The sequence below is a fragment of the Syzygium oleosum genome, unplaced genomic scaffold, assembly GCF_021117445.2.
Source record: "Syzygium oleosum isolate NSW1041296 unplaced genomic scaffold, Sole_v2.1 Sole_v2.18, whole genome shotgun sequence".
In the NCBI taxonomy this organism is placed as follows: Eukaryota; Viridiplantae; Streptophyta; class Magnoliopsida; order Myrtales; family Myrtaceae; genus Syzygium; species Syzygium oleosum.
Genome location: NW_026607502.1, coordinates 552,302 through 578,579, shown reverse-complemented (window position 1 = coordinate 578,579; position 26,278 = coordinate 552,302). Strand labels below are relative to the sequence as shown.

Below are 26,278 nucleotides of genomic sequence, written 5' to 3'. Positions count from 1 at the left end.
ACAAGCAACAAGACTTAGACTTTGCGTATATTTTATCAATTCTACCTCCCGAGACAGGGTTTTATTAACGGTGGCTCACGAAACACTCGATAGCCATATTATAGAAATATTTAAATTTTCAACACCCTGATTGGACATAATATGAGAGATATGGTACATTGAAAATAACAGTTTTTTTATTTATTATCTTGGTGTTTATTAAGCGCCTTGCTGGCTCTCATTAACAAAATCCCTCAAAATATTCTTCACGGTAAATGTGGCACTTATCGAGATTGGTTAGTACAAAACAAAAGTCTCACATAGACCATGTAAATAATAAAATCCCAGAAAACTTTGAGTATATAGATAAACACTAAAGCAATTTCTAAATCAGTTTGCCCTAGTCGATTGGATTCAACGTTTTGTATATCTGGGTATTCTAGGTCACTCCTATTTGTTGGCGCAATGGTACATAACCTCATTTGTCGATATGTTAATAGCACAATCATCATCATCCGACTGCTTAAACTTTCATGGCGGATGAAGATTTTACACTCAACCATGGAGTCAGAGCCGGAGCAGGAAGTTCAATTCTCCACGTTGCCTTTTCACCCAATTATGGATTCCCCTAAAAAGTTGTGGTTTCAACTATACTCCAACTCAACACACTATGCGAAAGGACTCCATTACAAGATCCGCGTCCCTCCACTGACCGCGATTTCAAGGCAACCATATAGATAACCATTCAATAATCCACCTAATTCTTGCATGTCAAAATTTCTACTTCCTATCTTAGTCAACATTATGGTGCAAAATTTGTCCCCCATTTCTTGCAAAAACGAGAGACGTCACCAAATATGCCTTATCCTCTCGAACCTAGTATTGTCCCTTGCATGTACCGATCCAATCCTCCTACAACATCCTCTCGAAAGTTTGTGACCTCTACCTTGGATTCACATGTTTCGCTACCATGTTCTTGCTGTAAAGTTTCTCAAGTCACGCATATCCACCGCCAAAAATCAAATAAAATTAATAAATTAATCCGTTTCCAATCAACCGCAATCCAACGTTATCCAAACAAAAATCCACAAATTCCGGTTGACTCAGCCCTTACATGGACTGCACATTTATCCAAACTGTATTTATTGAGTTATGTGAAAGCTTTTTGCTTCGTTTCCCCCACATTTCAGCGAGCCCCTTTTGGGTCGTGACTCGTGAGTAATATCCGACGTGGACCTTTTGGAGATTATCCAAACTCAACCGACCTCATGTTTATCTTCGATTCTACTCTTAGCGGGTAGATTTTGCTCAAGTCAAAGGCAATTTAGTGGAGAAAATTGCATTAATTAACTTGTTTTTCCAAAGCAAACCTCATCTTTAAGCAACCTCAAGAGCTTTCATTGGATTCATGATATTCGATAAAGAAGTAACTTCATTATAAGAAGAGAACCGAATCTCTTAATTACAGGAGTCTCTGCGGCCTGTCTCCTAGAGGAATGGGTTCCATAGATATGTTCTTTATTTTAATGGATGCCCGCATATATTACATCTCCAAGTTTTCCTTATAACTTTATCTTCCCAAGAGAGAGATAATAACAATTTGCAAGTTTTACATCCCGAGGATTTCAAAATTCGAACAAGACTCGAAATGAAAACTTTTAAGGACTTGCTTAGGTCCAATTCTACTCTTAATTAGTGGGGAGATTTTGTTGAATTCAAAGGCAATTTAGTGGAGAAAATTACATTAATGAACTTGGTTTTTCCAAAGCAAACCTCATCTTTAGCACCGGCCGCTATAGTTGTCTCTAGGTAAGTTTTTTTTTTTTTGGTCAGAATCTCTAGGTAAGTTTAAGAGGCCATTTTCCCGCATCATGCCACGTTTGAAAGCGACAAAAAAGAAGCAATCTCCATCTTGTTCAAGAACATGGCCATGGAGTATATCTTAAGATTGTGAAATTGCTATTTATGTGAAAATTTAACAAACTAATTGTGCCCAAAAAGTCGGTAAAAAACCATGATTTAGAGATTAGTTTGATTTTTTTTAAAAAGAAGGTTCGAATTGTAAATTATTGTGAGACCGACCCCAATTTCTGGAGCTAGTTTCACATCTCATGCCGTGTTATTATCTAAAATTTTCTGAGATCTCGGCCCTTTGTTATAAAAGCGTTATGCTATTACATTAAAGCGTGATTTAATATGTAAATATTTTATCACGAATAACTTTATCATGAATGACTTTTGCACTAAAACGAGAGTATTCAATAACACACTTTAGGGTTTTTCCCACCGTAACATTTTGCCAAGCACCGAATCAATATTTCCAGTCAACCATGTAGAGAAGTCTTGTTAATTTTGCCTCCTATTTCCACCCCCATTTTCTTTCTTGGAAAAACTGAATGCTGAATGTGATCATCTTAGTTTCTTTCACTAAGTGGGTCCCGCCCTAGATTGAAATGTTTTTTGCTAAAGTATAGTCTCAATTTAGAAGAGGCACCGTTTGCTTTCCGGGCTTTCAAACTGAAGCCTCATCATCGTCATCAATCCAATATATATATACGTTGGACAGCATCACTATTACTATCTTATTTTGACCTTAAACGGCATTATTTGAACTTTGAGATATCTTAAAAAAAGGAAAACACATCGAGCGCAACCATTTACTCCCATGATAACGTCGGACAAAGTCAGCGGTCAACGCCCGGGGGGGCGAGGGAGAGATTGAGAGACAAAGTGAGCTATTTTTCCCATTAATATAATCCCATTGAATTAGAAATAGATCAATTTCCAATCTCTTCTTCTTAACATAATCCATCTCGATTTAACAAGCCCAATAAAAAAAGATCGGTGGTTGAGTTTTCTTCTTGTCCGGTCGACGAAGCTCGCTATCGGCTCAAACGGCTAATCGCGGATTAAAAGAATGGGCGAACCTATCTAACATAAACCGGGATTAAGAAAAAAACATTAGAATTATTAAAGAATCAAAGACAACATGTTGATTGAGGATTAAGAAAATGTGTTCTCGACAGCTCAACGGTCCTCCGTTTCACATATGCCCCTCCTTCTATATAAGCACTCGCCATCACGGTCCAAAACCTCTATCTCCTTCACCTCTCTCTCTCTCTCTCTCTCTCTCTCTAGTCCACACTCTTTCTGAATCTGATCTCTCAGGATTCTCTACGTCTCTTCGTTTTCGCCGTTTGAGATAACGAAGGAGAAGAGGTAAAGAAGAAAGGCAAACATGCCGGCCGTCGGAGTTGTCGTCACTGGCGGGAAGGAGTACCCGGGGAACCTGACGCCCTTCGTGACGGTGACGTGCGTCGTCGCCGCCATGGGGGGTCTCATCTTCGGCTACGACATCGGAATCTCAGGTAAACAACCACAGTCTCTACTGCTTGTCGGGCTTTGACCTGCGTCGTGGCTGACTCCCGAGGTTAGTGGGGATGTTTCGCTGACTTGAACTTTCATTGTTTTTGTTTGCTCGCAGGCGGGGTCACGACGATGGAGTCGTTCCTGAAGAAGTTCTTCCCGTCGGTGTACAGGAAGAAGATGGCGGACACGACGACCAACCAGTACTGCAAGTACGACAGCCAGAAGCTGACCATGTTCACGTCGTCGCTGTACCTGGCCGCGCTCGTGGCGTCGATCGTGGCGGCCACCGTGACCCGCAAGTTCGGCCGGAAACTGTCGATGCTGTTCGGCGGGCTCCTCTTCTGCTCCGGCGCCATCATCAACGGGGCCGCCAAGGCCGTCTGGATGCTCATCCTCGGCCGAATGCTGCTCGGTTTCGGCATCGGGTTCGCCAATCAGGTACCAAATTCATCAAACCTATATCGTCTCCCTGGAACTAGGAGATGGGTTTTCTTTATGGGTTTGTCTTTCTTTCGCCATGTGAGGTCATTCCAACTTTCGAGCGTGGCAGATCTGGGCACTGCTACTGCTAGGAAGAAGACGAGCATGGCTTTTCGTTGAAACAAAAGCTGCTCTCTTTTTCTGACCCAGATATTGAGATATCAAATCCACTTTCTCTGCAACATCTCAGAAGTTTGCATTCATCCTGAAATTTTGTTTTTGTTTCCTTGCCCTTTTTTCTTCTTTCCGATTTGGCAATTTGAAGTTCTTTGCATCAGAAAGTGTTGATTCAGGTTGCTCAGAAAAAAAAAGTCCAAATATCGAAAAAGACAGATACTTAGAACTCCAATTTATTTATTTATTTAACTTTGATTTTTTTCTAGCTCACGCATACATCGGCCAGCTTGTCAACACCATTTTTGTAAATTAATTAATTTTTTCAGGTCACAAATGACAAATTTTTCTTGGTCATCTCTGTGTGAACTGAACTCTTCGTCCAAGCGTTTGCTCGTGAGTGCAACGGCGTTGAATAGAATAATTGAATCTTGATGCCTCCATTTTCATCATATTAAACCAATTATTGATTTGAATATGTCTGTCCCCTCCGCTATTTTTGACCTAACTTTTTGATTTACTCAGTAAACTTTAGTGATGAAGATTTATGTTTTTGTTGGTAACTACAGTCTGTGCCACTGTACCTCTCTGAGATGGCCCCATACAAGTTCAGAGGAGCATTGAACATTGGGTTCCAGTTATCGATCACGATTGGCATTCTGGTGGCCAACATCTTGAATTACTTCTTCGCCAAGATCAAGGGCGGTTGGGGATGGCGGCTCAGCCTAGGTGGGGCCATGGTCCCGGCCCTCATCATCACCATCGGCGCGCTCGTCCTCCCCGACACCCCCAACTCGATGATCGAGCGTGGCCAGAACCATGAGGCCCGTGAGAAGCTCAAGAGGATCCGGGGCGTCGATGATGTCGACGAGGAGTTCAATGACCTTGTCGCGGCCAGCGACGAGTCCAAGAAGGTCGAGCACCCGTGGAGGAACCTGCTGCAGCGCAAGTACCGCCCGCACCTGACGATGGCCATCTTGATCCCCTTCTTCCAGCAGTTCACCGGCATCAACGTGATCATGTTCTATGCGCCCGTCCTGTTCGAAACGATCGGGTTCAAGAACGACGCTTCTCTGATGTCCGCCGTGATCACCGGTATCGTCAACGTCACCGCGACGTTGGTCTCGATATACGGTGTTGATAAGTGGGGAAGGAGGTTCCTCTTCCTCGAGGGAGGGACACAAATGTTGATTTGCCAGGTAATGTAGCTGATTTACTAAAATTGTCTAAAAGTTTTTAATCTGATGTATCGTAACATACATTATTTACTAAAGCCTAAGTCTTGTTTCGAATGAATGCAGGCGGTTGTGACGGCGGCCATCGGAGCTAAATTCGGAGTGGACGGGACCCCAGGGGATTTGCCCAAGTGGTACGCCATCGTCGTCGTGCTCTTCATCTGCATCTACGTCGCCGGGTTTGCCTGGTCCTGGGGCCCGCTCGGCTGGCTCGTGCCTAGTGAGATCTTCCCGCTGGAAATCCGTTCGGCCGCCCAGAGTATCAATGTGTCAGTCAATATGATCTTCACGTTCTTGATAGCCCAAGTGTTCCTGACGATGCTCTGCCACTTGAAGTTCGGCCTGTTCCTCTTCTTTGCCTTCTTCGTGTTCGTGATGTCGGTGTTCGTGTACTTCTTCCTCCCCGAGACGAAGGGCATTCCGATCGAGGAGATGAGCCAGGTGTGGAAGACGCACTGGTACTGGTCGAGGTACGTCACCGATGAGGACTTCCCGTACCGGGGCGTCCAGATGGGGAAGAATGGCCAGGCGGTGAAAGAAGTCTAGCGGAAATCGGATACTTATTGAGTCCAACTAAACTATTTTAGCTTCTTCTCGATAGAAGTACATATTATTGTACCTACATTGGCTCAATTGATCTTAAGAGTTTCAAATGTGTGCAAGGTCTATGTCTGTTGTCTCTATCGCTTCTGATGCGAAACAGTTCAGTATATCGCTTGAAATTAGTGAAATTTTCAGTTCATGAATTTGAGATTTGCCAGTTTCCTTGGTGGGTTTGTTGTTTGATTGATGTAGTAATAGCAAAACTGATCTCTCTGTTCCACGAAAGCAGAGACAACCTATGTATAGTCAATAATGTAATTGACTGCTAACAACAATTAAGAGTAAATAGCACTAGTACCGGCTAGTTTTGGTCACTGAAGGGAGGACCACATGCAAGTGAGACCGATTATTCAGAGCATTAAGCTTGAAGCAGAGACAACCTATGTATAGTCAATAATGTAATTGACTGCTAACAACAATTAAGAGTAAATAGCACTAGTACCGGCTAGTTTTGGTCACTGAAGGGAGGACCACATGGAAGTGAGACCGATTATTCAGAGCATAAGCTTGACAATCTCAAGCAGCGATGCGAGACTTGGACCTTGGTTTCGCCTGAAATGGCGAATCTAGGTCTGGTGGCATTATAAAAAGACAATCATTTTAGTCAGGTCATCGATTTCGGTCGCAATACCGGTTTCTGCTCTAATGTCTGACTATGTGCCACTTGCCGTCGATTGGGAAAGTCACTCTGGAATCGGATGCTCTACTGCCTACTGTCGAAACCAGCAACCTGATATGTCCTGTCGCGATATCTGGTTGCTGTCATCCTAATTCAGCGGTCTGTTGCTCTTCCATTGACGACGTTGCGTAAATGGACTTGCCGAGAAGCGAATCGCTCGGGGTGCTCGAATTCTCTTGCCAACTTTGAATTCAAGAGTTCGTGAAGTTATGCAGAGTTTTCAGTCCTCCACCTCCCCCAACGTTGCCTCTGTTCTTCTTCTTTGTTTAATTTAACACAACGTTCTTGAAAAGGTTGCGACAGGAGAAACGTGAACCTCGATTCCCTTCCCAACCTTGGAGCGGTACTAATGTTGTCAAACTCGTGTGATTTCTTGGTCGACTAAACCATTTGCTACGAATGATTCCGAAGACTCTGTTCTACGAATTACACAACAACCGATAAAAAAGAGGCGAGATATGGTGTGCGTATAATCGCAAGACCACCATCAACCTATCTAAAAGGTACGAGTGCTATAAGCGAACGCACCACTCGTTCATTATCCAAATGCAATTCGCAATCATTTGAGCAATGAAAAATGTTTGATTGTGGGGGTGCGAAGAAAGCTGGGAACAACACATGATTGAGCATTGAACTCGGGCTGCTTTAGTTGAGGACAAGTGGGGAATCGATTCACATCCTTTAGGGGGCGATCTCTTCCTTCTCATTTTCCTCGTCTGCAATGAATGACATTATGTGACTTTTCGGTGGGAGAAAACGTGAGAATCAATTCATCCCTTTATTATTTGCCCCCTCTCAAGTATTGGGAAAGGGCGGTCCATGAATTAAATCACGGTCCTCGATTCAAAAATTGAGGGGAGAATCGCATGACCCCAATTGAATTTGTGTAGAGAGGTCTTAGCATCCCTTCTTCGCTTAGCAAGTTCCTTGTGGATATGTTTGTGGATAAGATTCTAATGGATAAGCTTATCACATTATACTTCTCCAAGTTTGTGATGATGTTGGAAGAGAATAATGGGAATCATATGATGCTTTGTTTCTTTTTTCGACCCTTTTATGGTCCATGCCAAACACTTGCTCGGTAGCCTTAGGAGAGAAGCTACTTTTTCCATCTTCTTCTCTCAATAGAATGAGAGTTGAGTGGCGCTGCGTGCGCAATGCTTATATGGATTATTGTTAGATCCATTTATCAATATAACAAAAAAAAATACTTATCATTGAGTGAGTGACATGTGTGTTTGAAGTTAGTTTCATAATTGAATTCTTCCACATGTTGATAATTTCACGGTGAGTGTAAGTTATTACTTGCACCAACAGTGGACTCGTACCTGCAACGATGTGTATCACGACATGACATCATGATATAGTCATGGGACTCATGTTGGAATATTCGATTTTGCAACAAGAAGCTTAAGAATGAAGTATTAAGAGTGATAAATGTTACAAGTTATGTATCATCTAATTACATTGAACACCTAGAAACCAATGTGTATGCATTGGGGATAAATGTCGATGTCTATATTAATTCTCGATGATAATTAATTAATTTGCTATTATCTAGAATCGATATTGTCTCCACTTAAAGTGATTATATTTTCACTTTAGATTTTGCTATGAAACATTTATGGATTCATGCTGTATTTTTCATTTATAAAAGTTAATTAATTTGCTATTCTCAAATCAATGTTATAAAAACTCATAATAACATATAAATCATGCAAATTTATGCCAACATTATAACACATATTCTTGATTGTGAAATTTCTCTTTGCTTTGGACTTTGTCCTAGGATTCGTTTGGACCTTTCCTTGCAAGAAGCCTACATTGTGTATGGGCTTAGTACAGCTAACGGACCTGCACAGATTCATCAATGATTCAATGTGAACCATCCAAAATTATGGATAGACCCATTTTGGCAATCGATCAGACCAACTCAATTAGAATGGGAACTTAGAGCCAGGCAACTAAGGACTTTGTAAGAAAGTTGGTGGTCATTTCAAATGAATCCAAAATGATGTGATCTTTATTGAAGACATTTTATTGCCATGAAAAGTAAGGAATTGTAACTCAATGATATGAACATAAGTTGAGAATTGGTATTGAAGGGAATGATTAACTGACATCGTAAATTCATAATGATCAAGATCATTACACATCACCAATTTAACGCGCGCTCTCGTATTGAGAGAGAGAGAGAGAGAGAGAGAGACTATGTAGATATTAGGATTGGAGATAACAAATGAAAAACGCTCAAGTTGTTATTGCTCTAACAACAAGTGACCATGTAAGCTTTTCTTTCCACAGTAAGCTGAATTATTATGAAATACACTCAGTTATCACTTGATCTTGTCCATTGTTAATCTTCCACCAGCTGCATATCTTATTCTCCTTATGAAAAGCCAAAAAAACAGCTCAATATAAGGTCATGTTCTTAACGCACAGCCACTGGCCACGATAGAGATTATCACAGTTGAGGTTGTAGTTGAAAATGTGGAAGGTTGCGTTACTCAAGTGGAACAGCTGCATCACGTTGTCGCACGATTCGTTGTCCTTCACTCCATACACCCAATGGCATTGTGCACCCACTTTCGGCATGTTGTCGAGGACCTCGCCTATGAAATGTTCATGCCCGGAAGGGCCAAGGCTAAGAATGAGAAATGAGTTACGATAAACCCTAATTATGACGATGAACAAACAATAGACTTTTCGTGTATGTGTTACCATGATGCTCCTTAGACTGTTTATTGAAAGAGAGTGGACGATTTCCCATGCAACGGAGTATAAAGCGAAAAGATAATGATGAAGAGGGAATAAACATAAACACAAAATAATAATCTTGGCAATCGGGTAGTGAATTAAAAAGGAACTCAAGACTTACTGCTACTTCTGAGCTCACGAGCTGTGGAAACACTGAGCAAAAGCGAGACCACCAAGAAGAGATTGAATAGCATGGTCATCTTATTGCTGAGTCTAGCCATGTCGCCAGAATGCTTTAATTATCTGTATCGTTCTTCAATGGAAGTCGAGAGTTCTTCTGAAGTATAGCAGCTTTGTTTCCTCTCAATTGCAAGACCCCTTCGTTGTATGGTAGAGAACCGGATCATGTTAAACGTTAAGCACGAGGAAGAAGTACTTCATACGTCCATGACATTGGCGATTGTATCTCATCCATGTTTTGAATGCAGATGAAGTAACGAGTTATTTTGTAAGAATAAATGGTGATCGAGACTCAAAAGATTGATTCGACACCAACGTCTTCATCTCTTACAGCACAATCTAGTCGTGAACGATGTTGCGTTCTTGTTCGTTGGGATAATGACCGACAGTACGAGGACAAATGATGGAGATGTCTTCCATGTTTGCAACCTATTTAAGATGGATCGTAGAGTAAAGAAAGATGACAAATCTATTCGAGAAGGAATAGATCGTGTTACACATGGTTTTACTTATTTTTGTCCGGCAACTTCTTGTAGAACTTAGTTCGATGCTTTCTTATTGTTCCATTATTTTGTAAGTTATGAAACAGTTCAAAATATTATGACAATAAGTGACGGCATAAGTTCCGTAATACAAATAAAAATAAACAACAGTGTTAGAGAAACCAGGGAACGAAAGGTTGGGCAGAAAATAAAAATTACAATTAGGAGAAAATGAAGAGAGAGTGTCTGGAACAATATGTGTTCTAATACTACATTAGACAAGTCGTTTCAAAAGTTTAAACTATTAGGAAAATCGGACGAATAATATATATGACATATCAATTAATAGGAGAAAAAAAGTTAATAGAAATCCCAAGATAATTTATGCAAATCAGACTAATGATCCCACCTGCCTGTGAATTGAATGGAAGGTCATGAACATTTTGCATGGGAACGAAAGTTTCACTAATCAATGGATTGATCTTAGCGACACAGGCTGTGTAATAACCAAATTTACATATTGGAATAGTTTTGTCGACGAAGCAATGAGAGTTTAAATATAAAGAATATATGAGTTAGATATTTGGTTATGTTATTATGCTATTGTGATATCAAATTGTGTAGCGAGTTTTTCGTGCAAATTGAAATTCTTCCCGAATTGCATCCAACAGTAAGTGCTTGTAGCAGTGAAATTTCATGATAATGTCTGTGTAATTCCTTTGAAAAGATTAAGAGATTACTTTCAAGATAGAAATCGAAAACGATTGATTGCAATTTGCAATCATTCATTTGGGTAATGAGAATGTTGGATTGTGGAAGCCTAAAGAACCTGGGAAAACTACAAGATCGAGCATTGAACTCGACTGCCGTAGAGAAAGGGCAAGTGCGGAATCAATTCACATGCTCAGAGGTGATTCTCTCTTTCTTTTTCCTCGTTTGCCATAAACGACATTAAATGACTTTTCCACGAGAATTGATTCGCCCCTTTAACATTTTCCCCCTTTAAACATTGATAAAGGTGCAAAAAAAAATATCGAAAAAGGTGGTTCATCAATTAAATCACGGCCCTTGATTAAAATAAGAAGAATCACATGACCCAAATTTAATTTGTCCAGAGAACTTTTAGCATCCCCTCTTCACTTTACAAGTTCCTTGTGGATATGTTTGTAGATAGGATTCTAATGGATAAGCTTAGCACAATCTACTACTCCGAAGGCTACCTGGTTTCACATCACACGCACACGTACACACACTCCTCTTTCTTTCACCTAAAAGTTTGTGATGATCTTGGAAGAGATCCACGAGAATAAAAAATCTTTGATCTAGGTCCATTTGTTCAAAAGAAATACCTTTTGGCTAAATGACTTATAATATATTTCATGCAAAGTAACTTTGAAGTGACAAAAAAAGGGAGAAAGGAAAAATAGAGGGTATGGTACTGGAGAATGAGATATTGCATCGTGGAAGCAAACCTGGCTGAAGCAAATCCATCGCGGGCGAAGATCGAACCATCGAAGACGCCATGCGAGGTGATGCAGAGATTGAGGGACCTCAGGTGGCCTGGGCGAGGCGACGCTGAGGTTTTCGCTCGAGCTCAGTGAGGCAGACCCACGCGAACCTAGAACCTAGACCCTCGGCGACTCAGACCGTGATCATTGACCCAGCAGGCGAACCTAGACCCTTGGCCACTGCTGGTGACCGTCAGCAAGCTGAGTGTGAATTTAGGCGGGGCGTCAGACCGATGACTAGATCTGGATTCGGAAAATGGCATTCCGAAAATGATATGAGCTCCAAGTCCTTTGGCAAAACTGTGCCAAACGCAACGATGCTGCGTTTCTTTTTCGCCTTTTTGTGGTTCATGCCACACACTTGTTTGTTTGCCTTCTGAGAGAAGCTTCTTTTTCCATTTTCTTCGCTTGATCAAATGAGATTTGCGTGGTGCTACATTCCAAATATATATGGAGTATTGTTAGTTCCACCGTCGATATAACGGAAAAACATACACATTCACCGTCGAATGAGTGACATGTATGTTTAGAGTTAGTTTTGTCATCGATTAATAATCTCATGGTGAGTGTAAGACTGCAAGTTGATGCGATAATTGTCCTACTATTGGCAATTTAAAATATACACATTTTTTCTTGAATCTTAACCTTACGGGGCGCCGAGCCCGAAGTATGCATACGCTGTTACGTCTATCACATGATGATATAGTCACGAACACTCACGTTGAAGTAGCTGATTTTGCAAGAAAGGAGATTGAGAATGTAGTATTAAGAATGATAGATATTGTCATGGAGCTAATTGAAGTGATAGGATCGATGTTGGCGTGGTGTATTAGATGGATAGTTAATTTGGGGGTTAGTATTCCTTTTTCGGATTCATATGAATTGGACATGGGTAATATTCGTGGGACGCCGGTGACCGGTCGACCAGACCCAGCAAAAAATAAATAAATCAAACTAACTAATTGGGTAACATGGTTGTTATGCTGATTTGGAGTTTGAATTAGTGATGGAATCTAGAGAAATATCATCTCCATCTCATCCAAAATGTCTCCCCGAGATAACCCACGACCTCATCTTTTATTTGAAGTACTTGATTGTTGGGAGTGCAAAAATATACTAGTTAACTAAGCTTTTTTATTAATTGTAATAAAATTTAGTATTAGTTCTATTAGGGTCATCAGGACTCGAAACGTAAACCTTCTCGTAAGACGGATCAAACTGACAAAATAGATATTTGCATCTATTTTTCGTGCACAAGTGAGGGTCTAAGAGAGCGATCCTCCTAAAGTCTTGTTTTCGTAGCTTCTACGTAAAAACACAAAGCTCTTTGGCCGTGGCACGTGGATGTAGTCCTCCTTTGTGAGTTATACTCGTGCAAAAAGGAGCAAAAGGAAATCTTAATTTAACTACATTCGTAAACCAGTGGGGTTTTGGCTAGATCGACTCATAAAAGTTACTTGATATTTAGGTAGACAGACGACAAACTCATTTATTTTTTAATACATATTTACAGATGTGCTTCTGCCATAACCTAATCAATACCCTTAATTTTGAGTATGTAGATTTTTCATTTGCTAAGGGAGTAAATTGAAAATGACGAGCTACCCCTTAAATGGAAAGTTAGCACCCCAGTCCACGAGTTGATATTGGTTTGCATTGGCCCAATATATATATATATATATAATGTAGATATTAGGATTGGAGAAAACAAACGAAAAACATAGAAGGGTACCTTAGTTTTTCGTGAAAAATGAATGATTTGAAATATTTTTTTTTCTAAAAATGATCGTTTGCATCGTTTACAAAAATAAATAAACAAAAATTATTTTCGTTAGAAATAAATTGTTGTCAATAATGAAAAAAATTTGACTAATTATTTCACGTGATGCAAGTAATCACTTTTGCGAATTTTTTTTTAAATCATTCATTTTTGGCAAAACAAACGGGGCCAGAGTTATTGTTATTCTAACATCAGGTGGTAATGGAGCCCAACAACAAGATGGTTTTCTCATCACTTATCTATACATCCATATCATTTTCCCTTACAGCTCAGGCCCTAATTCACAGCATCTCTTAAAAATGCAAGAAGAGTCATTTTTATCATATTATTACCGTACGCAAACACTCAGGTGATCGCTTGATCTTGTCCATCGCTAAACCTCCACCAACTTACATATCTTTTTTTTCACTTACGAAAGGCCAGAAACAGCTCAATATAATGTCATGTTATTAACGCAAAGCCACTGGCCATTGTAGAGATGATTGCAGTCGAGGTTGACGTTGAAGACGTGGAAGACCGCGCTGCTCAGGTTGAACATCTGCATGACGTCGTCGCACGATTCGCGACCCTTCACTCCATACACCGAATAGCATTGCAAGCCCACCTTTGGTAGGTCGTTGAGGACCTCACCTATGATATGTTCATGCCCAAAACCAAACACATCATGTTTGAGGTGGGAAAATTATCCAAAAAGTCTTAAACCTATTATATAGAGGCCAATTCAGTCATGAACTTTTGAATTGTGCCACTTAAACTTATTGTACGGATGCCAATTCAATTATAAACCTTGTAATTGTGCAAATTTAGTTCTAAATCTTTTGATGATTTGTCAATTCAGTGATAAACCTTTCAAATGTGCCAATTTAATCAACTATTCTTAATATGAAGACTTAATTTTAAGTATGCAAAAGAAAAAATTCCATCTTTCCATATTTTGATCGAAGCACATCAATCATAGCTCATACGCATGTCCTAAGAAAGTAGTTCAGTCAAAACAAACCATCCTTTTATGAGTTATAATAAACCCTAATTATAACGACGAACACATGATAGACTTTCGGTGTTATGTGTCATTGTGATGATCCAAGAGAAAGTGCTTTTTGGAGAAAGAGTTTACGTTTTCTCCATGCAACGTAGTATTAAGCCGAAGATCAAGATGAAGTGGGAATTAATTCAAAGAGACTCAAGACTTACTGCTGCTTCTGAGCTCATAAGCTGTAGAAACACTGAGCAAGAGAAAGAGCACCAAGAAGAGATTGAAGAGCATTGTCACCTTGTTGCTGAGCCTAGCCATGTAACGAAAATGCTAAATTATTTATATCTTTCTTAAATTGAAGTCGATCGTAAGACCCCTTCATTATATAGTGGAGAACCAAGTCATGTAAGACAATTTTACAAAGAGAAGTAAATTAATTATATATGTATACATATCTATTTCATGCCAACTTGCATTTGACGAAGAGCACGAGGATAAAGTACTTCATAAATGGACGACATTGATATGTCCGTGTTGGTAGTTGACTTATTGGCTAATTATATTCGATCTTGTTTTGAATTCAAATAATTGGTGATTGGGACTTGAGAGGATTGACTCCATATGATATGGTTAGAAAAATTTACTTCGACACCAATGTCTTCTCTTGTAGAGCTCAAATTAGTCATGAACGATTTTTTCATTATTGTTGGTGATAATAATGACCGATTATGCGCGGACAAATGATAGTGATCTTCATGGTTACCACATAGTTGAGAAGGATTGAAAAGTAAGAAATATGAAAAATCCAGTTGAGAGGAATCGATTGAGTTACATTTGGTTTTACTGTTCGATTGTTTGTTCTGGAACAATTTGATTATACTATTATGGAGAAATCATAGTTAAATTTTGATGAAAGCACGAATGTGTTTTAAAATTTTAAATCGTAATTTTTATTAAAATATATTTCGAATTTGAGTGCGTAAAAAACCTGATTAGAAATACACGGAAATTAGACTGGACCCAGTTCACGAAAATCCCACGCAAAACACGATTGTTCCTCAAAGTTTAATGTCAATACTTTATTCGTGGGTTGTCTTCAAGCGCCATTTTGATGTACAGAGCGGTGGCCTAATCCAAAAAACACCGACGTTTTTTTCTCGTAATGCACAATATAGTGATGAACAATGTTGCACTGTTGTTCGTTATAATAATGACTGGATATACGAGGACAAATGGTAGTGATGTCTTCTATGGTTACAAGACAACCTAGTTAAGATGGATTCTAGAGCAAGAAAAAAATGATATATCGAGTCTATGCTTTTTCATTGTCCCGTTATTTTGTAAGTTATGAAACTGTGCCCAAGTTTAGAACAATAAAGTGACAGCAAAGCTTTCGAAATACAAATAAAAAATAAGCATAAGCCTGGGATGTAGGTGTTGGACAAAAATGGGGGACGGTTAGGTAGAATACAAAAATAACAAGTAGGAGAAAATTAAGAGGGAGTGTCAGGATTGAAACTATACATGCTCTGATATCATATTAGATAAGCCATCCATAAAAAGTTCAAATATATATATGTGAAAAAAAAGTAATGGAAATCCTAAGCTAATTTATGCAAATCAGACTAATGAGCCCACCTACCTATAAATTTAATGAATGGTCATGAATTATTTGCATAGAAACGAAAGTTTCATTAAATTGCTAAAATGTCCAACTCAAAAGCTTAAATTTTTAGATGAGCGGAAATCATATCTATGTAAAGAGCATATAAACCCCGTAGACAAACGATGTGAAAATTTTTAATAGCCCCTCTCACGTGCGAATCAGATTGGGAACATGTAATATATGATGAAGGGTGGGCTGCACACGCCAAATAAATTTGGCCAAGACTTGGGTTCGATATAATGTTAGAATGTTTTACCCAAGTGATGTCCAAAAACATTTGGATCTGAAAGATTTGACGAGTCTCCAATACTTTTGGGTAGGAGTGGTTGTGGTGGTATTTATATTGATATAGATGGTGTTCAAGTCAAGGTGTGGTTACAAGCAGAAACTCTTGAGTAAGTGGATACTTACGCAAAATACAAATGATGCTTGTAGAGAGGTGGAGCCTGTAGAGCCATTTGTTTTTGTAGTTGCTAATTTTAACAAGGTTGTGTTTGATTTCCTGACAAACATGGATAATGATGGTTATGCTTTATCTGTGATAAAGGATGTTGTGTCCAAAATTCCCTGTGGAGTTGTTGAAAGTGTAAGCGAAGTAGGTGTCTTGCTATCCATTGTTATGATGAACTTCAAATGCAGCTTGTACTTAAAAGATGTCTATGGTGGTTAAGCATATCAGAGGCTGTGGGAGAGTGTAACAGTGATAAAGTTTTCAACGAGCAATTGTAATTTGGCTCCAATTTCGAGCCAATGTATAGATTGTTGAAAATGTCTCGAACTTGATCGGTAAAGGAAACCTAATCTCAAAGTAGGTGACTTAGTTTGAGCAGTTTTTTTAGTTTAAATGGTCACCTAAATTGAGCAAATTTCTTGAAAAGAGTTTGCTATTTTGGATCCAAATATTTTCTATATAAGAAGTGTATCTTCTTTGTGGATTGCATCCAAAACGAGCTTTAGGTATTCAAGCCAAGAAATCATGCAGTAATATTCTTGAATTCTTTTGTGAGATTGAGATATTATTTCATGAGAAATTATGAGGACTAAACACTATGTGAAGTATTCGGTGTAATTGGGGATTGGGAGAAATCGAGAACGTGTGAGTGATTTGAGTATGGTTATAGTTTTTATTGTATCGCTTGATTTATAATGATATCAAGTGCTATTTTTCCTGCAAAGGACGAAGCACAAGTTTCTCGTGAGCAAGACCTTAAGGGGGGTTGTTGGTAATCGTATGAATGGTAAAAGCCCACCCTTTATATAGTAAGGAAAAATCTAACCTTGAAAAATAAGGACATACTCCTAATAAAATAAATATTTCAAGTGGAATAATGTTATTAATAATGAGGACATATTCCAAAATTTCCAAAATGTGAAATACGTGAGATCGGTTGATGGAGACCATCAATTTCTCTTCGAGCACACTGTTTAGCCTTAAATAGAGCTACATCATGTTGTATGATGATATATGAACTTGTTTTTTTTGCTAGATTTTACATACACATACATAGCTATCAGTAACTTAGCTCATTTTGGAGCTTATTCATTCTTGAATTTGCATTGTTTTGAAAACTAGGATAAGGTCGTGGTAATTGGACGTATTTCTTATCAAGATTTTGGGCCAATATTTCGCGTCATGTTCATGTTAAGTTGGTTGCAGGTATATTGGAGGAAAGATGTCAGAATATTAGTCATTGAATATCCACAAGGTTCAGACGATTATGCTTGATTGTATCTCTGTTCCTTCCGCTCGATACCATATTAAAGAATACTGGTATTTTAATGAATGCGATATTATATGACTATATCTACTTTTTGTTAAATGCAAAGATCGTTATTGTTTTATTACTATTTAAAGAAATACTCTGAGTTGTTACACAAGGTAGTGATCATTCAAGAATGAGTGTTGACTCATGAATCACTCAACAGGTTTCTCCAACTGATGTGGGACTTAGATTATTACATTTATGGTATAATTTCATGTACGACGTAATGTTGATAAATATGTTATGAGAGATCGAGAGGTCGAGATCGAAAGAGAGAATATAAGCTTTATGGAGAACTCAAAATGGAAAGAGTACTCGCATAAGATCATTGAACCCACGTAGTACATAGAGATAACCTTCACCTTATTACCACATTGATCTTATGCGCCATCATGCTTCCAAACTCCAAACCGTACTCGCATAACATTATTAAACCCAAGTAGTACATAGAGATGACCTTCGCCTTATTTTCACATTCATGTTATTTTCCATCATACTTCCAAACTCCAAACATCATCAAAGCCTCAGAAAAGAAATCCCCCAGTGCAAAGCCACTCACCAACAAAGAGTGCCTCGCAATTGAGATTCGGATTGAACTCCTCGAATTTTGCGGGAGTCAAGTGGAACATTTGCTCCACAGCGAAGCACGTATCCCCGCTCTTCACGCCATACACTGACGTGCACACTATTCCGGCAGGTATGGGTACTCTCGGCAGTGTCGGCGGAAGCGCAATAGCTATTCCAAGTCAGAAGTGAGATCAATGTGTTAGGGTACACAACATGTGAAGCTATAGTAATAAACAGAAACACGAGGAGAATCACACTGCGGACAAAAGTCGTTAAATCTTTTGTTGCTATAAACCCTAAACCAAGGGCCCTTTTTTGTGGTTGTACACAAGGTTTGTGTTTGACTCTAGAGGTCCTCCATGTATGTTAGTTTTGAATAAATACACAAGGGTACATCCATGTCACTACATACACCGACTTGCATGGTGCGACTTTTGGTGGGTCGTTGAGGACCTCATCTATGAAATGGTCATGACCAATATAAAATACATCATATTTGAGGTTAACAACTAATGCTCTAACCTTTTGATCGAAGTAAATCTATTATAACTTACTTCTTTTATGAGTTATTATAAACCCTATTTATAACGACGGACAAATAGGATATACTTTTCGTGTATGTATGCCAAAACAGAGTGTGCTTTATGAGAAAGAGTTTGACATATTCCATGCAATTTAGTATTAAGCCAAAGATAATGACGAAGTTGGAGTGAACTGAATAGAAATTTAACCGTAGCAGTTGACTAGTGAATTGAAAAGAACTCAAGACTTACAGCTGCTTTTGACGTCACGAGCTGAAGAAACACCGAGCAAAAGAAAGAGCACCAAGACGAGATTGAAGAGCATTGTCATTTTGTTGCTGCTGAGTCCAGCCATGTCACCAAACTGCTTAAGTTGAAGCCCAGAGTTCTTCTGCAATATTATAGCTCTTCGTTTCCTCTCAGCTGTAAGACCCATTCATTATATAGTAGAGAAGCCAGCCATGCGATACAGTATTACAAAGACATGTATTTTCATTAACCATATTTCGTACTAGTTTCGCTGGCTTTATTTTGACGTAAAGTACGAGGTAGAAAGACTATTCTATACGTTGATGATATTGACATATCCGTCTTGGCTGTAGACTTATCGGCTAAACACATTTCATCTTGTTTTGCTGTCAGATAAATGGTGATTGAGATCGGAGAGGGTTGACTCCATGCAATATGGTTAGAAAAAATTAGATCGACACCAATGTCTTTTTCTCGTAAAGCATGATCTAGTCACGAACGATGATGCATTATTGTTCGTTTTAATAATGACTGACTACACAATGACAGAAGGTAGCGATGTCTTCCCTGGCTACAGCCGAGTTAAGAGGAATAGATTGAGTTACATCTGATTGCTTATTTCTCCCTGCAGCTTCTTGTAGAACTTAGTTCGATGCTGTCTTATTGTCCTATCATCTTGTAAGTTATGAAGCGGTTCATAATTTACGACAATAAAGCGACGGCATAACTTTCAAAATACACGTAACAACAAATATAAACTGGGGAAATAAGTGCATTGGGCCCTTGGGGAACAATTAGATAGAATTCAAAAAATAACAAGTCGGGGAAAATTCAGTAGGAGTGGTAACGTTAAGTGCTCTGATAATGCGTTTCCTTCATAAGTTTAAGCTATTAGACGACGTACAAATAACACACAATATATGTATGTATGTATGTATGTATGTATGTATGTATGTATTACTTAACGAGAAAGAAAGTAAAAGAATGTATTACTTAACGAGAAAGAAAGTAAAAGAAATCCTAAGCTAATTTACGCAGAACAGACTAATGATCCCCCCTGCCTATAAATTTAACGAAAAGATTATGAAAGATTTGCATGGGAACGAAAGTCTCACTAGGCAATAGGGTGATCTTAGCTGACGTGTCACTGTCTAATGTAGGGGTGAGCGGTTCTAAGTTCATTACAGGTTCCATATGGAACCTGTAACCTACTCTCAGATACAGGTTCCTCATTTTTTAGAACTTAAAACCTACCCGTCGAAACTTGGAACCTAGAAACTATCCCGTCACAGGTTCTAGAGTAGGTTCCAGGGTTTAACATGTTCTTTTTTTTATATTTCATTTTTAGTTAAACAAAACGAAAATGAACACAACAATACTAAACAAGCTTATCATTCACCAAAAAGAATACAAAAGACTAGTTTTCTTGACATCATAGTTCAAATAAATATAATTAAAATGAGAAGTTATTGCGTGAATCGATACTAGGGGTGAGTCGTTCTATATTCTGATGCGAAGGTATATAGGCATCGGAATTGCGTGTGTTAACAACGGTATGTCAATCGAATTAAACTTTTGAATAAGTACACAAGGTATTAGGAATTAATGTTAGGATGATTCTACCATGAAATGACTTGAGAAAAAGATGCGTCTTTAGATAACTATGCCTGACAAGAAAACTCAGTTATAAATATGCAAAAGCCCTCCTTTCCTTGTTTAGATGGAAGCACATTTAGTATTAAGCCAAAGGTAATGACGAAGTGGGAATAAACTGAATAACAATCAATCATGGTTATTGATTAGTGAATTAAAAAGAACGCAAGGCTCACCGATGCTTCTGACCTCTGCTGAGTCTAGCCATTTGACCAAAATGCTTAGTTATAGCACTTGGTTTTCTCTCAATTCTAAGACCCCTTCATTATATAGCGGAGAACCAAGTCATGTAAGACAATTTCACAAAGAGAATTATTTTAGTAAGAGAAACTATTAAATGACCATCTTTGATCTACTGTAAAAATAACAGTCTGTCCCACGTCACAAAAAAAAAGTAATAAATAATTATAGGTCTTGGCTAGCATAACAATATTTGGGTTACTGTTAAAATAACAGAATGTTATAAGTTACAAATTCTTGAAGAAGTGGACTCCACAATAATTTTTAATTATTTGTTATTTTTTTTTGTGACAAAAAACATATTGTTATTCTCACAGTAAATTAAGGACATTCACATAAGCATTTATCATCATTATAAATTGTTGTAAGGTTCATTTCTTCAAGAATTTGTAACTCACAACATGATGTTACTTTCACAGTAGATTAAAGGCTGTTATGCTAACAAAGTCTTTTTAGCAATATATAGTTCATGCTAGCTTGCATTTTGACGTAGAGTGCGAGGAACAAGTACTATATACATCGTCAACATTGACATGTCCGTCTTGATAGTTGACTTATCCGCTAATTATATGTAATCGGGTTTTTTGAACTCAAATAAATGGTGATTCTTTTTATGAGAATAAAGGGTGATGGGGACTTGAGAGGGTCGACTCTGTATGATATGGTTAGAAGAATAAGTTTGACGCCAATGTCTTTCTCCTGAAGCACAATGTAGTGATGAAAGATGTTGCGTTGTTGTTCGTTGTAATAATGACGGACTACGTGATAGTAATGTCTATAATTACAACCTAATTAAGATGGATTCTAGAGAAAAAGAAAAACGAAAATTCTAGTCGAGAGGAATAGATGCTTCGTTCGAAGTTTTTTTATCCCCGTCATTTTGTAAGTTATAAAACTATTACAAAATTTACGACTATGAAGTGACAACATGACTTTCAAAATACAATAAACGTAAACCGGTGAATTAAGTGTTACACAAACCAGGGAACGGTTAGGCAGAATATAAAAATAACAAGCAGGAGAAAGTTAAGAGGGAGTGTCGGGATTGGAATGATATGTGCTTTAATATCATATTAGACGAATTGTTTCGTTGAAAAGTTTAAACTATTAGGGAATGGACAAACAATTATATATAGCTTGAAAGTTCAAAATATGAAGGAGGAGAATAATTAGATATTTAGGTACGAAATTATGAGAAAATCAATTTTAAGTTTTGATGAAAGTACCAATGTACTTTAATAATTTAAATTATGGGTATCATCAAAATTATTTTTTGAGTTTGAGTCCGTGAAAATCCCAATTCCAAAATACGATTTCCTAGTCTTTGTTGGAGTCGGCCCAGGATTGTTTTCCAAAGTTCATCATAAACACTTTGATGAATAGTTGAAGAGCTTGTCGTGATATCAATTTGGATAGTGACTTTTCAGCGTAAAGTGGAATTTTTTCCCGTGAATCGCCTCCGAAAATTAGTGTTTGTCTCCATAAAATCTTGTGGCAAGATTTATGTAATTCTTTTGCAATATCAAGAGATTATTTCTCAATAAATTGTGAGGATCAATTATGGGGTAAGTTATTTGGTGTTATTAGGGGCTGGAAAACCGAGAGTATTGAGTAACGTGAATGTGGTTGTAATCTTCGTGTTATCGCCTGATCTATAATAGAATCCCGCGTTACTCTCTGTGTGAACGTAGGCCACACCTATCAAAACCCCGTAAATCCTTGTCCGGTTTATTTTCTTATGATTATTATTTTGTTTGACCACTTGTTTTGGCAGCAATTTTGGTCCAATCCTCTAATTAGTTTTTCAATTAAGAGTTGAGTACTTGATTTGAGATGCAATTTGTAACTAGTCGGGACGTTGTTGCGGAATAGTACCAAAATTATAATACTCAAGGAGTGACGTCTTTATTGTCTTATAACTTACAAGCACCATAACATTCATCCACTTTTGCCCCATGAACTGATTAAGTCCAGATTTTTGGTTTGTGCAGGTTGTCCCGATTACCTTCAAATGGAATGGATGAACTCCAATTTCTTCAGCTAAAAATCTCCCAATGCCCCGATCAAATATATCAACCCTATGAATTCATTTCTTTTCCACGTCACTTCCAAATTCAAACCACACTGGAAATATCGGCAAAATAACGTGCTTTTCATATACACAAGGACTGTGTAAACCCTTTATTTTTCCCCTTAGAAATAGCTCAATAAATCGTCACATTATTAAGGTAAATCCATTGTCCAATGAAGAGGTCATCGCAATCGAGATTTTGATTGAAGAGGTCGAAGGTTGAGGTAGTCAAGTTGAACGTCTGCGCCAGATCGTAACAGGTATCTCCATCTTGCACGTTATATAGCGACTTGCATTGCATGCCAACTTGTGGAACCCCATCGTTCATATCCACGCCTGAAATAAGATAAAAGAGCATGTGCAAGTTAATATATATTGATATCAGCCAATCGTCATTAGGGTATTGTTAAAAAGTATCCCTACGGCACTTGATAAGAAGTATTGATTGTGCTCGACAATCCATAAATGGTCGCACATGTTATTCCGGCGGGTATTATCGCCGGTGTCAGCGGTGCACCGATAGCTACTTTGAGTCCAAAGCGAAATCAACATGTTAGGGTGCGACGAAAATCACACCGCGAATTGACCACGTGGGCAAACTAATTGATCTAGGTTTTCTTATAAATACACAATGTGCTGTGTTTGCATACGACATTCAGTTTGTAAAAACGAACGCAAAACTTACTCGTTAGTTTCCTTTCAGCTGTGGATACAATGAAGACAAGAGAGAGCACCAAGAAGAGATTGGAGGCCACGGTTATCTTGCTGCTGACTATAGCCATGATGACTGAATGCCTTCTTCTTTTTGGAATCTCTTCAATCTCTGTTTCGAAGGGAAGAATTATGCGGAAGCACTTCCTTGCGATGTGTTGACTTTGAACTTGCCTTGTTTTCAATTAGGAGGAGACAACCATGTTTGAGAGCACTAGGACGAAGGACATGACATAGTTATTTCCGTGCGTTTTCCGCTCTCTGCCTGTGTTAGCGAGTGTTTCTCGATACCCCTAGAATGAAGGGAGTTAGTTATTTATAGGAGATCAAAGAGTGGTGATGGGTTTGATTTGTGGTGGAAAGGGACGAAGGATAGATACATTTGGTAGTTAAGACTTGCGATCCGACAAATGATCAGAGTAGCCCCGATGTGTGTTACACGAAGTTGGAAGCGCGGACAAAGTCAAAATGAGTCGAGTAAGAAATAAGTACAAAAAACAATTAAATCTGACGCGACTGATTTACTTGATTCCGCAATGTGCCTACTCTACGGGAAACGATCGATAACATGACTTCACTATAAACGGCGAAGAGGAAATTATAACTACTCACTCACAGTGTTGCCCAATTCCTATTACGCTCGATAAGCCCCATAAGGATAAATTAAGAAAATCTCTCACATTTGGTTTCTCTTGATAGCAAAATAGGTCAATCCTATGTTTTATTTTTGGGATATGTGCACTAGAAGTCCTAAAACTTGTCACAAAAGTGCAATTGAGTCCTAAAACTTTCAAAAAGTGTAAACAAGTCCTAAAACTTGTCACGAAAGTGCACTTGAGTCCTAAAACTTTCAGAAAGTGCAAATAAGTCCTAAAACTTGTCACGAAAGTGCAAACAAGTCCTAAAACTTGTCACAAAAGTGCAAACAAGTCGTAAAACTTTCAAAAAGTACAATCAATGGAAGGACTTAATTGAATCAATTTGACAAGTTTTAGGACTTGTTTGCATTTTCGTGATAAGTTTTAGGACTTGTTTGCACTTTTTTAAAGTTTTAGGACTCAAGTGCACTTTCGTGACAAGTTTTAGGATTTATTTGCACTTTTGAAAGTTTTAGGACTCAATTGTACTTTCGTGACAAGTTTTAAGACTTTGAATGCACTTATCACTTTATTTTTGGGTAGCACGCACGTTCAGAAGTCCGCCCATAGTGGGCCGAACGTAAAAAAAACATGTCTTCCAAAAACTGATAAAGTCAGACGTCCGACCAAGGAATGACCGGACGTCCGACATGCTATAACTAGTTTTTACATCTTGGTCCAACGTCTGTTCTTCCCGCTTCGATCCCACAGTAGCCTCCAAACTCTAGTGCTTCGTTTCGGACGTATGCTACATGATTTAGGGCGTCCGAAAATGTATCTTTTGTGCATTTCGAAATATTTCATTCACTCTGGATGTCCTCAAATCAACTCAAGTCGGTTCCAAACCAAATCGGATCTAACTTCAAGCTATAATCGGCAGTTTGGTTTGTAAATATTAATTGTGGTTAAATGGTGTGGACACTTAAATTTTGGCGACCCACTTAGTAATTTCATTGCATAGAAAAAATCAGGGATCGACCCCGACCCTAACCAAAAATATTATTAAATTGCATTTGCTTCATTTTGGACCTATGCTACACGATTTAGGACGCCAGAGAATATTTCTTTGTGCATTTCGAAATATTTTATTCACTCCGGATGTCCTTGAATCAACTCGAGTCGGTTCCAAATGAAATCGGATCTAACTTCAAGCTATAATCGACAGTTTGGTCGGTATCAATTAATTGTGGTTAAAAGGTTGAAAGAGTGGTGAGATCCACCGTGTATACAATTCTGGACAATGGATAGATTGGATAGAAATTGTGGCAAGTATATTGGATTTATAAGGAAATCCTGGGCTTCACTTATTGGAACGGCTTAGTATGGATATCTTGTGCAAATAGTGAAATTCAGGCTATTATTTGACCCCGTTGAAAAGTACTTTTTCCTAGCTAGGACAACCTTTTGACTATGGTCGTCTAACGTTTGTATTCTTACTTGTAGTCCACCTTATTACCCCAACCATCCGCTCTGAGACAATACTTAATACTGAGAGAGAGATTTATTGAGAACTCAAAATGAAAAAAAACACTACATAGTAAGTACTTTTCTCATAAGGGATCATACTCATCTCCTTATTCTTTGATAATAATGACAAAGGCACATTTCCAATCTCTTCTTACTTCCAAGCTCGGAACTTCATGGAAGCAAAGAGAGGAAGTTTTAGAAATCGATCGCCTGGGTGCAAAGCCATTGACCAACAAAGAGAGCGTTGCAATTGAGGTTTGGATTGAATGCGGCGAAGGTCCCCGGAGTCAAGTTGAACATGTTCGCCACGCCAAAGCAAGTATCTCCGCTCTTCACTCCATAAACCGACTCGCATTTTAGTCCGGTGGAAATCGGCACATCTATTTCCAATCCACATCCAAAGTTAAAATGTGAGCTCATAGGCAAGCGATAAGCGGCACACCGAAAAAACATTTTATTAGCAGAAAATTATTTTTCTAACTAGCGGATGACATTGACTGCTCGATTCGTCTGCTAGGAAAACCCTGGATGCCACGTTCATTACAACAATATATTTATGCTTGACCAAATGTGAGTCATGCATGGTGCTT

The 26,278-nt window shown here is 38.5% G+C and overlaps 2 protein-coding genes across 2 annotated transcripts in view; both read left to right on the top strand.

Moving 5' to 3' along the window:
* Window positions 1-26,278, top strand: part of LOC115690841 (transcription factor MYB74-like) — an 86,051-nt gene that overhangs the window by 19,460 nt on the left and 40,313 nt on the right. The window lies entirely within an intron of this gene.
* Window positions 3,066-5,923, top strand: LOC115690835 (sugar carrier protein C). The gene is made up of 4 exons (XM_030617315.2): window positions 3,066-3,347; window positions 3,464-3,786; window positions 4,512-5,141; window positions 5,244-5,923. The coding sequence occupies exons 1-4, from the start codon at window positions 3,218-3,220 to the stop codon at window positions 5,721-5,723; spliced, it is 1,563 nt and encodes a 520-aa protein (XP_030473175.2). The 5' UTR covers window positions 3,066-3,217; the 3' UTR covers window positions 5,724-5,923.